At 35.5% G+C, this 15,101-nt stretch overlaps 1 protein-coding gene and 1 pseudogene across 1 annotated transcript; both read right to left on the reverse strand.

Moving 5' to 3' along the window:
• Positions 1–2,589: 2,589 nt before the first annotated feature.
• On the reverse strand, positions 2,590–5,506 carry LOC100803746 (uncharacterized). The gene is made up of 2 exons (XM_003549155.5): positions 5,078–5,506; positions 2,590–4,883 (listed from the first exon to the last, which is right to left on the reverse strand). The coding sequence occupies exon 2, from the start codon at positions 4,370–4,372 to the stop codon at positions 3,110–3,112; it is 1,263 nt and encodes a 420-aa protein (XP_003549203.1). The 5' UTR covers positions 4,373–4,883; positions 5,078–5,506; the 3' UTR covers positions 2,590–3,109.
• An 8,156-nt stretch (positions 5,507–13,662) lies between these two features.
• On the reverse strand, positions 13,663–14,754 carry LOC100792797 (PR5-like receptor kinase; annotated as a pseudogene).
• Between the last annotated feature and the right edge of the window lie 347 nt (positions 14,755–15,101).

Here is a 15,101-nt window from a genome sequence, read left to right on the forward strand (position 1 = left end):
ATGTTGTGTCTTGATATAACTCGTTTACAAAACACTACCCTAGTCTCTACATAAATTACTAATGAGTTAGTTATTCAGTAAAAATGTTTATCGTGTGATTAATGGACTAATGCGTGTTTTCTAACAAAAAATGTTGTTAACCAATAATCATAAATTATTAGTAATCAATGATCACTTACAACGATTCAGCTGCTTCTGAACAGTATTTTTTCCGACTTTACAAGAAGTTTACACATTTCAATTAATTCAGGCAATCAATGGATTCAATACATTCCATTAACAACCCTGGACTGAGGGTCTTTAACACTTCCCAACAGAAGTTAAAAGATTAGATAAAAAGAAGAGCTATTTACATAACTTTATTGGTTTCTGCAGTTACTTGCCAAAACTAGTTCTGGTATTACATGCAATTTTTCCAAGGTCTTGGCTCACTATTATGTCATTTGTCACAAAGCCACCTTGAATATGCCTTCAAAGCTTTCCCGTGGCTACTTATAGGCAATGTTTTAAGAATCGGACCAGGTTTTGAACGGGTCGAGACACTAGGTTAATGAGTCATTAATCGAATTTGAGTCTCACTAGTCTAATCGGTATATTAAAAAATTATAAAAAAATATAACTAAGTAACTAATATAATTTAATCATTCAATACTTTAAATTTATAATGATTGTCATTATAAAGTACTTAATATCTCAAATAACAATTAATACTTATGTCAATATAAGTCCATAAATAAGTTCCAAATACAAACAAACATTTAATGTCTTAAAAAAATATAAGTTCACAAAAAATAATGTAAAAAAATTTCATAACTTTTTCCTATAAAAAAATAACACTCAGTTCAACCAAAGATCCATTATGATTCAATCAAAGACCCTCTCGGTTCAACCCGGATCACAGAGGTTCTAATGCATTTCCTATCCTTTCAAAAACTGGTGAGGCCACCGAGTTTTGGCTAGTCCGGTTCTTAACACACTGCTTATAATAACCTCCAAAACTTTGATGAGCTTGTAGAATAATGCCAGGATGATGGAAAGTACAAAGCCACTTACATGGCCTTAGAAAGTTACAACAAGTGATACATACAATGTGTAATCTCAATTTTTTAAGTAATAAACACGAAATTAGTCAATAATTCAGTATGCATATATAAAATAAATGTTTAAATATATTTTTTATCCTTAATAAATATTCGATTTTGTATTTACTCCCTAATAAATTTTTGTTTTACAATGGGTCTCTAATAAAATAATAATTTTATGTTTGTTTCTTGACACTTATTTTTAGTCTTTAATAAATTAACAAATTTTGTATTTGCTTCATGATAAATATTTTTCATTTGTTATTAATACATACTAAAATAAAATTGGTTGATTTATTAGGAAACAAGCACAAAATTTTCTAATTTATCAGGAACTAAAACAAAATATCAAAAATAAAAAATAAAAGTGTTATTTTCTTAGGGACTCAATGCAAAACAAAAATTTATTAGGAAACAAACACAAAAATCAAGTATTTATTCGTGATAAAAAACATAATTAAGCCTAAAATAAACACAAATTTCCAATGTTTGGTTCAGATGTTACTCAGTAATTTGCCTACATGCATCTGTACATAGCAGTTCTTACATTAGTAAGTCCCCACCATGGTATACAAGTATATACAACAGTCTAGCCTTCCATATTTCCTTTGATGTTTGAACTTTTCTCATAGGTAATAAATACACAAGAAATGTGATGTATATAATAATGGTAAAAGCTATGTAAAGTCCAAACCCAGATGAGCAATTACCTGTGCATTTATCATGAGGGTTTTAATGCAAGAACAGAACAAAGCATCACTTAAAAATATAATTTTCAAACTTATTGGAATTTATGTGATCTTACTGGAAGCACACAATGCTACCAAAAGCAAATGAGTTAAGACCTTTCAGTGATCAATTACAGATAAGCATTTCTAACAGATTCAGAGGTGAATCCATTTCAATATTTACATCAATGCACCACGTTAAATCAAATGACTTTTGCATCCTACGGCTCAAACATGTTTATATTTTCATTTTCCACCAACCTATAAACCTGTATACATATTACAACTTATTTCTCTCTTCATTTTTCACTAAATTGCACAGTTGCTTGCTGAAACCATTGGCAGGCATCCATGGTAACATACACAACAAGCCATTTGCAGGTAACTTGTACCAATCTGTCTTACTTTGAACAAGTAACTTACCAATCACCATGTGCTCTGGAACACTGTTTAATAAGGTTCCTTCCAAGTTGAATTTCCACACAATTACGGCATTTAAATCCAAAACTGATAAAATAATTCCTGATATCAGATACTATAAGTTATAAAACTAATCAAATCTCAAATTGACAAATATCTCACAACTAATCATTCATATAAAAAAAAGACTCTGAACAAATGATTTGATGACAAAATTTAAAAGTCTAACAAATGATTAGAAATTCATTTATTGTCACCAAAAATAATTTGAACTAAAATAGAAAACAAAAATTACTACAAGTAATGGTGAAAGTTGGAGTCATGGAGCTCAGGTGTAAAACTGAAATCATCAAAGGAAATTTTAAATGACGTGTTATTAATATTGAATTTCAATCAATCCTCATATTCTAAAAATACATACAGAGACCCTTTGGTTCTTATACATATCTTAGTTCCTTGATCCCAGCTACGCAACAGTTTCCCTGCAAAACTTTCCGAGTCTTCTTTTTGATTTGCTGCAATGCAAAGCAAGTAAATGCCTTAAGATCTCTAGGCTCTAGCAATGACAAATACAGCCAACACCAATGCTAAACATACAACAGTGCAACCAATTCTGGGCCTAATTTTATTTTACCCTTGGTTGCAGATAAATTATTCTCCGAACCATCATAGCCCTGCAAACAGCAGAGATAAGACATTTTGAAGCTCAAAATCAGTATTAGATCCTGGAAGGACTAGAAGTTCTCCATTTGGGGGGGTCATCCGGTTCATCCTGGCAATATGAACAGAGCTAAGTGTGTCAATGATCACCAACCATGGCCAAGCCATCAGAACCAGAAGCAGACCCAACCATTGCTTAAAAAAGTCTTCAAAGATGTGTTATTCATCAAATGATTGCATAGAGATTTTCTCCAGCTGAAGTGGCCAATCTTCTCCAAGTTGCTGTGGATTTAGCTCCATAGCAACTTTAAAATCATGTAAAGATACTGTGCGCGGTGGTCTGTGTTCGGGCTCGGGTTCGGGTTCTGCCATCCCTCCAGCACTCTGCACATGTAAATGGTTATTTGGCCAGACGCCATTAATGACCTTCCCCTGAATCTGCTGTTTTGAGACAGGGAGCTTCCTCGGCTCATTTCCAGACCTAGCTCCCACTAAATCAACACAAGACCTTATCAACCGTTTCAAGTACACATCTAACACATTATTCAACATATTTGCACATTCTGTAGAAACACCTCCAAGACCCTGAACTGTTGCGATCTGCTCCATGCGCCTTCTCAATGTATCTGTATCAGATAACCTACCACTGTCACAACAACTAACAAAATCACCAGTGCTATTCACCGTCAATGCCTTGCGGGCCCCACCAACACTTGCAGTGCAGTAAGGAATCCCAAGTGGTGCTATCAAGGGACTTCTAGAGAAATTGAGGTGGTTTAACTGCTCCACCTCTTCCCCATCTTCAACAATTGATACTTCGGTTGGCCCTTTACCATGCATTCTTGGTTTTTCCGCAGGTCTTTGAATAACATCCCCCATACCATTCTCAGGTAGCTCATCAACTGCCTGAAGATGCTGCATTGGTCTCTGATAATCGCATGGAGTAAGGATTCCATTCTCCATATCAACCTTACTACCACTGTCTTCTGTAGCTGTGGATTGATGAGCAACAGAATCAACTTTTCCATTTGGTCCAAGAGGGCTCGGTCTATCTTTAAGCTTCCGATCACGCACTCCAGATCTTGACTTACGTGGGGAAACCGGCAAAACCCCATTGGACCAAATGGAAGTATTCTGATTTTGGAAGTTAGCGACACTCTGTTCATGCCCATCCTCTCTACCAGGAGATACATTATTGACAAGTGCTCCTGATTTTGGAGGGCCTATCAGCTGAACTGGCGGTGGGGTCTTGGCTTGGCAGGCATTCTTCAAAATTGACTTTATAAAGTGATTGTGTAACGGAAGATTCTCCCTGCCAAGTACACGGTAACATGACCTGTCGAATTCGGTCTTGCTCAGCTTCTGACTCAGAAACTTGTTCAAGTAATAGAAGTACCGCTTCGACTTATCCGCTCCAATCCTCTTCACAATCAGCGCTTTCAACTCGACCAAATTGATTCTCGAGCTCAGCCGGGGTTGCATTTCTCAATCGATAGATTCATACACCGCCCGACAAATCAAAATACAACCCTCCCACACACGTGCAGCCTCAGTTCGGCCCAAATCACAGCAGCTACTTCCGCTTCCAAAGAACCCAAAACCTCCCCTCCCCCATATCATTCAACCCCAAATCAACTACCACAACCTCTGCAAACCACAACAACCAGATGCAGCACAAACCATCCTAATATACATTAACCCAACAGAAAGCAACAATTTTGAACCCAAATACCGTTACCCTTTTGCCCGAATTTCACACACAACAACACCACACAATGCAAAGCCAAATGTCGACCCCCAAAACCCTAGATATCAAACCGCAACAAAACACACTAAAACCAAATTCAATTCAACAAAACTGAATGGCAAATCAAAACCCTAAGTTTGAAGCACCACGAAGCGAACGTCACAACACCACTTGCACAATCTAGAAAACCCTCATTGCTTCGCGAAATTCCCAACACCGCACGAACTTGCAGCCCCAAAGAGATCACTGCGTTGAACAAAATTAGAGAGAAATAATATAAAAAATGGAAATATTAAGAAATTAATAAACAAATAAAAAAAAGGTTGGAAATTTTGAAATTGCAGTGGAAGAAAGAAAGAGCAAGAAGTGAAAAAAGTTAAGGGTTGGAAGTTTATTGAAGAAAAAACAAAAGGGTTTCTATGCATTAATTAAGCTCTGACCTCAGCATAGTTCGTGAATTTGCATAGAAATCTCGAACCTAAGTTGCTACTTTCGAATCTTCGAAACTTGGTTTATGGTATGTCTCTGTTTTTTTTTTTTTTTTGTTCCTGATTTATGTGTATTGTACTTTGCTCTCTTGGTGTTTGTGTGTAAGCTCGATCGCTGGTAACAGTGTTTCTCTTCTTCCCTTTCGCTTCTTGTTTTATTTATTTATTTTGCTGTTTATTTTTTTCTTTCTCAAGCTCTTCTTCCCTTTCCTATTTTTTTTTTTTTGTAAGAAAACATTTTTTTTTATTTGTTTCTCTGTTTCTTTGTCATTTGGTAGGTTAATTGGGATTCGATGATGGTGATGATTTTTTTTTATGATCTTTGGACATTTGTGTCTTTTTTTGTTATGTGTTATTGGAGATATTTTTTGTTATTTGGTGTTTTAGAGTAAGAATGCTTGTTTTGTAAAAAAAAAAAAAAGAAGTGTGAGAGTACTTGTACAGGTGTGGAATTTGTAGGATTTAATTTTGATGATTTAGAGAGAGAAATAAAATAGGCTTCACATTTTGGTGTGAGTAGAGATTTGAACTGGTAAAATATAAGATTTACGTTTTGATTTTTATTAATTATAATTAAGAGCATTTAATTATAATAATGTTGAAAGAATTGAACTATTCAATCTATACCAAAAAAGAATTGAACTTCACCAAAAAAAAAAGAGAATTGAACTATTTATAACGAGTAGAAATATGTTATTAGATAACAATATTGATTTTCTTTATAGTAAGTTGATATTAAACTATATTTTTGGTAATGTATTTTGTGCTTATATCCGTGCATAAGATAGAAATAAATCAAATTAGAGTTCGATAAACCATATAAGAGCATTTATGATGTACAATCATTTAAATAAGTTTTTTTTTAACAAGAATAAACTTATTTTATTTCATCAAGGATAATTGAGTGTACATGAAAGGAAATACAATCATAATCATGAGTTCCGACATGATATTTTGATGTCTTAATTAGTTTATGAGAGAGAATATTGGACCAAAGCCGTTTACAATTTGCAAGAATGAGAATGAAATCTGAGAGACCCTTTTGTCTCGAATCAATATGGTCTGTAACCAATTTACAATCAGTTTCAACGACCACATTTTGGAGGTGTAATGACTGGATCCATTCTAAGCTTTTTTTCAGTGCAAAAGCTTCCGCTTCATCTGGTTTCGGGATGCTCATGGAAGAAGCTGTCCTTGCTTTGACGAAGGTGCCATTGTCATCATGGAGACACATACCAATGCCGAAAGATGGCTCCTCTTTAAAAATTGATGCGTCTACGTTGCACTTTAGGGATCCAAGTGGAGGAGGAGACCAAGCAATGTTACCAGCTGGGTCTGCTGAATTAGGCAGAAAATTCCCTGCATTGGACCTGACCGAGAGGCGAGAGCCATTCATGGAGGAACTGCATAGCATAGCCATGCTGATGGCCATTTTTGGTTGCGGTTGTTGCTGATCCCAAATCATCTGGTTTCGGGATTTCCAGATGCTCCAAAGTGTCAGGGCTATGATTTTCTTCTTCTGCTCTTGTTGTACATGCAGTAGCTCAAAAACAGCTTCCTTATGTCCATCCAGTTGCCATCTACCATAAGGTTATCATTATCCAAAATTGAATCCATTAGAACATGGTAAGCAGAACGTACAATATAAGTACCTTGAGGGGTGAGCTTCCAAATTAACTTGTCTGCTTGTGTAGGATTCAACAAGGGAGTTGCTTTAATAGCTTTGATGTCTTCATGGCCGAAAATAGTGTTAATGGTCTCCAACTTCCAGGATTGGGTAGTGTGGTCAATTAAATCACCAACTTTGAGATGTTCAAGGCCCATAGGAGTCGCAGTGGAAATAAGAGCATTGTTGGTAGATTTTAACCAATAATCTTTCCAAACATTAATGGATTGACCATTGCTAAGTCTCCACTTCATACCTTTCCCCTGATAATTTGATCCTCACCAAAAGCTATTCATCATCTTTTGAATTTCATCCTCAAAGGGTTGAAGGAAGCAAAAACACACTTATACAATAAGTTGGTATTGATTGAGCGACAAATTTGATAAAAATTTCTCTATCCACTTTGGATAAATGCTTAGATGACTAGTGGTTGCACTACTACAAAAGTAATTTTTAAGTCGCGATATCTACGACGGTTCTGCATAAACGATGTAGAAGAAGGCACAGTGACAATTTTGTAATTAGGGAGAAAAAATTTAGTTTCTACGTCGTACATTCTAAGGTGGTTATAAATAACCGTCTTAGAATGTCTGCAGGTGACATTATTGTAATTAAGTACAGTGAAGACAACGACGGGTTTCGAGCTATGACCGTCATAGTATTACATATATTAAAATTAGGCTAAACCCGTGGCGCGCCCCTCAGCCATTGTCTCAGGCACTTTCATTTGTTCCTCAGCCATTCTCTCTGAACCTCACCCATATTTGTTCCTCAAGGTTTTTACATTGTGCATGTCCCTGAACCTCACCCACATTGTGTCCTTGAACCTGATCCTGAACCTCACCCACATTGTGTACCTCAAACCCTAGGTTGGTGTTTCTCGTTATTAGGTTACAAGGCATCAAAGCACGCATCCGTACTCACCTCGTGAAACAGGTAATGTTGACAACCCCGACTCTATTTGAGGTTAAATTGTCGATTTATTAGCTTCACTGAGAAATACCACAAAAGTGGTTGGACTTAACGCCTGAACTGTGTTTCTGAGCTTCACGGAGAAATACCGCAAAGTCGAAGTCCCATTTCTATTAAAGCATCATATTCAGACTGCAAGGCTGCAAACCATGTGGGATTTGAGATGGCAGTGTAGGGGGTAAGTCTGGGTTCAACATGAGTCAACAACAATGTAGGGTTAAGTCTGGGTTTGACTATTCCAGACTTGGCCCTTGTACACATGGGATTAGTATTTTCTGGTGTAGATAAGGAGGGTTGAGGTGGGGCAATAGGTTGTAAAGGTTCAGGAATTAGGGATGGAGGGGCAGGTGGTAAGTTTTGAGAAGTGGGGATAACAAGATTAGAGGGAGTGTAGGTGTATAGGTGTAGGGGACTGCAGCTGTGAAACAGAAGTAGTTGTGGCAAGAGAAGAAAGGCTAGGTTCAGGTGTGGAATGATAAGAAGATTGTTGCTGTTGTATAGAAGCAGTGGATAGGGATAAGGTTGAGAAACAACCGAAGAAGCAGGGATAGTTGGTAAAACTGTGAGAGGAGTTGGATTTGATTGGTCAGCTATAATAGGGTTAAGGTTTGAAGAAAATAGGGTAGGATAGCGAATTTTTGACTCATTAAACTGTACATCCTTCGAGATGTAAATTCTGCAATCAGATGGTAGACATTGGTAACCTTTGTGTGAGTAAGAGTAGCCCAAAACCCTGCTTACAAAGATGTCTCTTTCTTTCTACACTTTTCTTTTTCCCATTTGATTTTCATTTCTATTGCATCATAAAGCTTATTTTAATTGGAATATGTTTGTGAAGGTTTGGCACACAGCTTCGCTTTACCATTTGGTTCACACAACTGCCTTAGTTGCCCCCCCAATTACAAAACACCCTAATGTTGTGAGTTCCCATTTCCCAATTTTCCTACTTTTTGTTCCCTTTTTGCCCCTATGAAAAAAAATGCTATTTTGCTATTATTTGGTCATTGTAGTGTAGAGTGTTTGTGAAATGATTGACATGTACTTGTTTTTTGACTCATCAAGTTATCATTTTGTTTTTTGAAGTTTGGAGGCCTTCTAACAGCTGGTATCTTGGCTTTCTCTGGGACGTAAGTGCTATCTCTATCGTTGCTGTTTAAATGACTATGTTTGTATTGTACCATGGAATTCTCTTCCAAACTATTTTTTATGCTTATTTTGGAACTAGAGTAACTTTTATTTATTTATTTTGGGGGGGGGGGGGGGGGTTAATTTTTTAATGGCAGTGGGTGAAAAATTGTAGACGAGTCTAGTCAAAGTGTTCCCATTAATGTTTTATTTTTTGATGAGACGAAATAGTGTTTGTCTTTATAATAGATGAAATACTATTTTTCTTTTTTTAACATTTGGGTTGGTGACATTAACTTTTTTAATTTTAATGACTGACATTTATAAAGTTACTTATATTTTTTTTACTTTGATTTAGTCAACACACTTGAATGGTTGTTGTTTTCTTCTTTTTATTTCTTTTTCTCACATGATTTTCCTTCTTTTATTCATGAACTTATATTATTCAGATTTCGTGATGAAAAGAAAAGAAAAAAAATGGAAGGGTGTAGATAGAGGTTCAAAATGAATTGGGTGTGTTAAGATGACTAGGAATAAATTTCTTGAGGGAATAGTGTCAGGTGATGGAAGTGAATATTTGAATTGGGAATGATGAAATTCAAGCCATTAATTGAAGTGGATGTCATGTGAACCATTGGGTGAAGCCATCAATCAAAAGCCAAAGTAATGTCATTTGGTGATGAAAGGCCAAGTGGATCTTTTAACCCTTCGGGTTTGAGTTGTCCCTACATAATCGTGTTGACTTATAATAATTAGTGAGATGGTGATAGTATGGCAATTGCTTCCTCTATAAATGGTCAAGAATGTTGGTATATACAACTTGGCAGTGCATATAGGAAGATTCCAGAGGAACCCCCCACCTTAAACTTTACATCATGAGCACCCCAATTATGAATGATCTAGACTCTTTAAGATCAACACCTATCACCTGCAAGTACCGTCTTGTAGCTTAATTTATGATTGGCCAATAGAGTTTTAATTGTTCAACTATTTGATTTTAAGTGTTCCACCATTATTTATTTTTAACAGCAAGATAACAATTGTGCTATTAATTAGTTGCTATTTTTTTAGGGTAAATATGGTGGTACTAAAATGCTATGTTTGGTCTTTCCCCTTTTAATAGTAGTGGCTAGAAATGTGAAATCAAATCATAAGACTAAAATGAATTTAGCATTTTTCAGTTATGACTTTGGCTCCTCTCTAGTGCTGGGTACATATGAGCATCAACTTTGGCCAAGAGGAAATAAATTGTACAAATTAAATATTAGTTTGAAACCCAATGATTAAGCACAAGTGATTAATGTGTTAAAGTTAAGATTCAATAGTTTGGATAGTATCCAAATTCAATTGTTGTCGAAAGCAATTCTTGGGTGGTCGAATTTTGAATTAGTCAAGGTTTCTTTTTCCTTGTGGAAGGGTTATGATATAAAAAAAATTAGTTTGATATATGGTGTGGTTTTCAAAACAGAGCCATTCTATTTTTTCCTGTGTTGGTTGTTGATGTTGGTTAAACAAGTTACTAAAATTTATGTTTGCTTGTCCATCATAGGCAACAACAACATATTTTCTCAGCTACTGTACCAAATTTGTAGTCTGTCTCCCACAATCAAGTCAACGGAAATTTGAGTCTAGATAATCACATTGTTGTATAGGTTGTGTAATTGACAAGTTAGCATAGTAATTGGTTTTTGATTTCCAAATATCATTAATGCAATTAATGTTTACCCTTGAATCCCCATACAACATAGTAGGGGCCCAAAAAAATAAAAATAGAACAAGTATTTCCATGAGTGGCCCTAAAGAAATATCATTCAAGCTTGTCTTAGTTTTCACGAAGTGGTGCCCTCAAAGCCTAGACAGAGGAATAGTGACAACTTGTTTATTTGTATCTATGTCTAACAAACAAAAAATTATACAAGATGATCCTAAAAATTAAAATGAAAATGAAAATTGTTGACATTTAGATAACGAAAAATTTAGTCCTAGTATCGCATTTGCTTGTGTAGGGAATTAAAAATAGAAGAACCTAGTTGTCTTCCTTTCCTACATGAATCAGAGCCTGTATGAACAATTTTTTACTATAATGAACAGAAAGGTAAACAGAGAAGACAAAGAAAAATACTCTTTCTATATCATATTTGACATTTAAGGTTTTCAATTTCACAAATTTAAAAAAGTAAATTATTAAATACCTTAATCAGTGAAATAATTAATTTGACTAAAATATCCTTTCTCTTTTTCTTAATTTTTATAAATGCAGCCATTATTAAATATTTTAATACAATAGTTGTTTGGCTAACTCATTTATTTTTCCAGCAAAAATAATGTCTATATATTAATTGAGTAGCAGAGGTACTAGGAAATACAATGTATAGCTCAAAATTGGTCCCAACACAATCTACATGATTCACTGAACCAATAGCTGACTAATAATTGGTTACCTTTTTTTAAACATACTTTTCTATTTTCTAAATGCCTTCTATGTTATGTAGGTTGTTTCTTGGATATTATTCACTGATCCATCAAGTAAAGTTGTTGGTTTGATGCTGAATTCACATCTTATTTAGAACAAAGGTCCTCATTCTGTAAGTATTGTAGCTTATATATTTTTAGTGATTTAATGATCACATATTTCATTCAATGGAATGGATTTGTAAGTGAGATTACCCTTTAATGTTGTTAAATGATGCATTTCTTGTGATGCAATCCTCCTTAGGAAGGGACCAATCACTAGAACCATGAGCAAGAGGCTCCAAGAAGATTGGGCTAGAGCTGCTGAAGAAGGCCCTAGGGTTCTCATGAACCTTAGGGTAGATTTCTGAGCCCATGGGCCAAGGTTGGGTCCAATTATCTTTGTACATATTAGACTAGGATGTCATTATATTTGGTCCTTGTATTTAGGGCTCCATATTGTAGGTAGGGTACCCTAGAAATATAGGATTTTTCAGCCCTTGTATTTTGGGCACCTAGACTAGTTTTTGTATTAGGGTAGTTTTGTAATTTCACATGCACTAAGTGGATATTTGATGTGTGTGGTTGGAAATAAATTTAATTGAATTGGTAGAAGCCCAATCCAATTAAATTTTAGAGTGGGAGGTGAGCATTTGCTTACTACACCCCATTGCCACATCATATAGTCACACTTTGTGCATGTCCTTCATGCTTTTCATGCCTCATGACACCTAAGCACACTTAGTGGAGAATCTTGGAATTGATCTTGGATTAGTGGGCTGAACCATAACTAAAATTCACTAATCATAATTAGTGAAATTTTGGCTCCAAAGTTTGGCTCCACAAATTCAATTTCAAATTCAAGTGAAATTTGAATTTCCCTCCAATTTTGTGTGACACTTAGGCTATAAATAGAGGTCATGTGTGTGCATTTTTTTCAACTTTGATCATTTGAATATTAAATTCAGATTTCAGAGCTCTTTTGAGCACAAAATTTCGTGCTCTTCTCTCCCTCTCCCTTCATTCATCTCCTTCTTCCTCCAAGCTCTTATCCATGGCCTCCTATGGTGGTGAGCTTCTTCTAGACTCATCTTCTCCTTGAAGTGGCGTCTCCTCTCTCTCTTCCTTCTCCATTCCGCTGCCATTTATCTTCCAAGAAGTAAAGGAATCCATTGATGAAGAAGATCCTAGGCCTACAAGCTCCAATGGAGCTTGCATCATCTTGTTTACTGCAGTGGTTCTTGTTTTAATTTCCCAATACATTGTTGCATTTAGAGGTAACAATTGACATGTCAATTAAATATTTTAAAAGGAATACCTTTTGAATTCCATATATTGTTCAGAACTTTATCTTTGAGACGTTTAGACAACTATCATGGCAGTAGTTCTAACATAAACATAGGCTTTTGGGGTTGCCTTACATGCAAAACAATAAAAGAAATAATGGTTGAAATAGGCCCAATAGGTTTTGGGCTTGTCTTACATGGAACTAGTCAAGGCTGTCAAGCTAATCTAACCCATTGAGATGATTCCAATTGGCTAGATACTTTTAGAACCTTCAATAAAAGAGTTGACCTAAACCTAGTCCATCTAGTCATCAAGTTAGACCAACTTCAACTCTATAATTTGCTTATTTTTTCTTCATAACTACTAATTGTTTGACATAACACTTTTTGTTGCAGCCTCAGGTGATCGTGGAGATTTTGAGGCTTATGTAAACCACTAATCATTAGCATACATTGTCACTGCCTCTTCTTCAGCTGCAGCCATAAAGTCCTTTTTGCAGGTGAATAATTACAAACAACTGATATATATTCTTGCTTCATCCTTATTTTCCATACTAACATATCCTATTGAAAGCATTCTGCATTAGTAATGTGACGAAAGCCTCTGTCTATTGATGTTTTAATTTAGTACCACGAACAAGGTATGAAACTACGGTTTTGAATGGCTTTTACTTTTCAATCTCCTTCAGCTCAATACATAGCAATCTAGGACAAATAACCTGCAGAAAGTGCTTACTTTAAGGTACGCTCAATATGTTGATTTTATTATTGTTGTTTGGATTGACGTAAAGTTGCTTGACTAAGCTAATTCAAGGAATGCATGTTTTTTTTGGGTTTAATATGTTTTTTTGTCATTAAACCTTTTATGAATTTCACTTATATTTCCTAAAGTTTCAGTCTCTAAACTTTTTGCTGTTAACATTTTTTTTTCTTTAACTTTTCATTGACTACTACAATAGCAGTTATAGAAAGGAAAATATTTTACAGATCATTTAAATAGAATATTCCATCAAGTAGCATCGGTCAACCATGAAACCCTAACTTGAGGCTAATCCAATTTGATATTCCTTATAGTATAAGAGTAACATGTACAATGCTAGAGTCAGTTACCACATCAGAAAAACCATTAGTATCTGTAGTGTAGGTTAGTGGCACTTGGACTGGATGAGAAGTGAAATTCCCATCCATAAATGGCTGAAATGGGTTCAAAGGTTTCAGAATTTCCACTGAACCTTCCAGCATTTTCACCACATCACTCATTATAGGCCTTGAATCTGGCCTATATTGAACAAAGGATAGAGCTACGTCAACCATTCTCTCTGTAATCTCCCTATTTTTCTCCTTTATCCCACATGCTATTATCAACTTCTGAAATTCTCCAGCATCAAACCTTTTCCAAATCCATATTGGAAACCACTCCTGGCTTTCGACAAGTTGAACGCCAAGGTTTCTTCTCCTGCCTATGATTTCAAATAATAGAATTCCAAAACTATAAACATAGCACTTGTGAGTCACAGGAAAATTAGGCATCCAAAGTTCAAGTGCAGCATAACCAGGAGTCCCCCTACCCCTAGTCATGGTTAAATGAATATTTTTTCCTAATGCAAAATTTGGCTAAACCAAAATCAGTAACTTTAGGATTCAATTTTCCATCCAAGAGAATATTTCCTAGTTTGATGTCATAGTGGATTATTCTCTGTTGGCACTCTTCATGCAAGTAAGCAATGCCTTTGGCTGTCCCAACTGCAATGTCATGAAGCCTTTCAAATGCTAAGGTCTTTTTTTTTCATGAAACAAATACTTTTCAAGAGAGCCATTCCCCATGTATTCATAAACCAGTGCTATCATGTTTCTTTCGAAGCAAAATTCGTAGAGCCAAACCAGATTGAAGTGATGAGTCTTGCCAATTCTCCCCACATCAGCCATAAACTACTCCTCCATTTTCTTGTCAGAAAGCCCTTGTAGAACCTTTACTGCCACAATGGTTCCATTGCTAAAAATTCCCTTATAGACTTTTCCAAAACCTCCAGAACCTAATAAGTAAGAGTAGTTATTAGTTGCAATCCTCAGATGCTGATCGACCGCTCCTTTTCCATCTCGTTCAGAAATTTATCCATGGTGAGTGTCATAAACTATGTCTGGAATAAGAAACCAAAGAGCTATCCGAAGCATTCTTAGGCATTGACCAAATCAAAATACTTATGACCACTACCACGAAAACTGCAATATGCGTTGGTATTTAGTCAGAACAAATATCTTGTGACTTACAAGAAACACTACAACAAAAATACATGAAAATTGAAAACAAAAGGATATCACTAAAGTTAAAATCCTACCCATGACAATGATAAGCGTGGTTGGCATCGGACAAGAGATGACAATTCAAAAGACTAAGAGAGATGCTGAGGTACAAATTGGAAGAAGAGGGGAATGTAATGTAATTTATATGCAAAATCTATTTCCATTATTGAAGAAA

The sequence above is a fragment of the Glycine max genome, chromosome 17 (assembly GCF_000004515.6).
Source record: "Glycine max cultivar Williams 82 chromosome 17, Glycine_max_v4.0, whole genome shotgun sequence".
NCBI classification, from domain to species: Eukaryota; Viridiplantae; Streptophyta; class Magnoliopsida; order Fabales; family Fabaceae; genus Glycine; species Glycine max.

What these genes read in the sequence shown, in the direction of transcription:
- LOC100803746 (XM_003549155.5), bottom strand. Translation starts at nt 4,372, where the DNA reads ATGCAACCCCGGCTGAGCTCGAGAATCAATTTGGTCGAGTTGAAAGCG.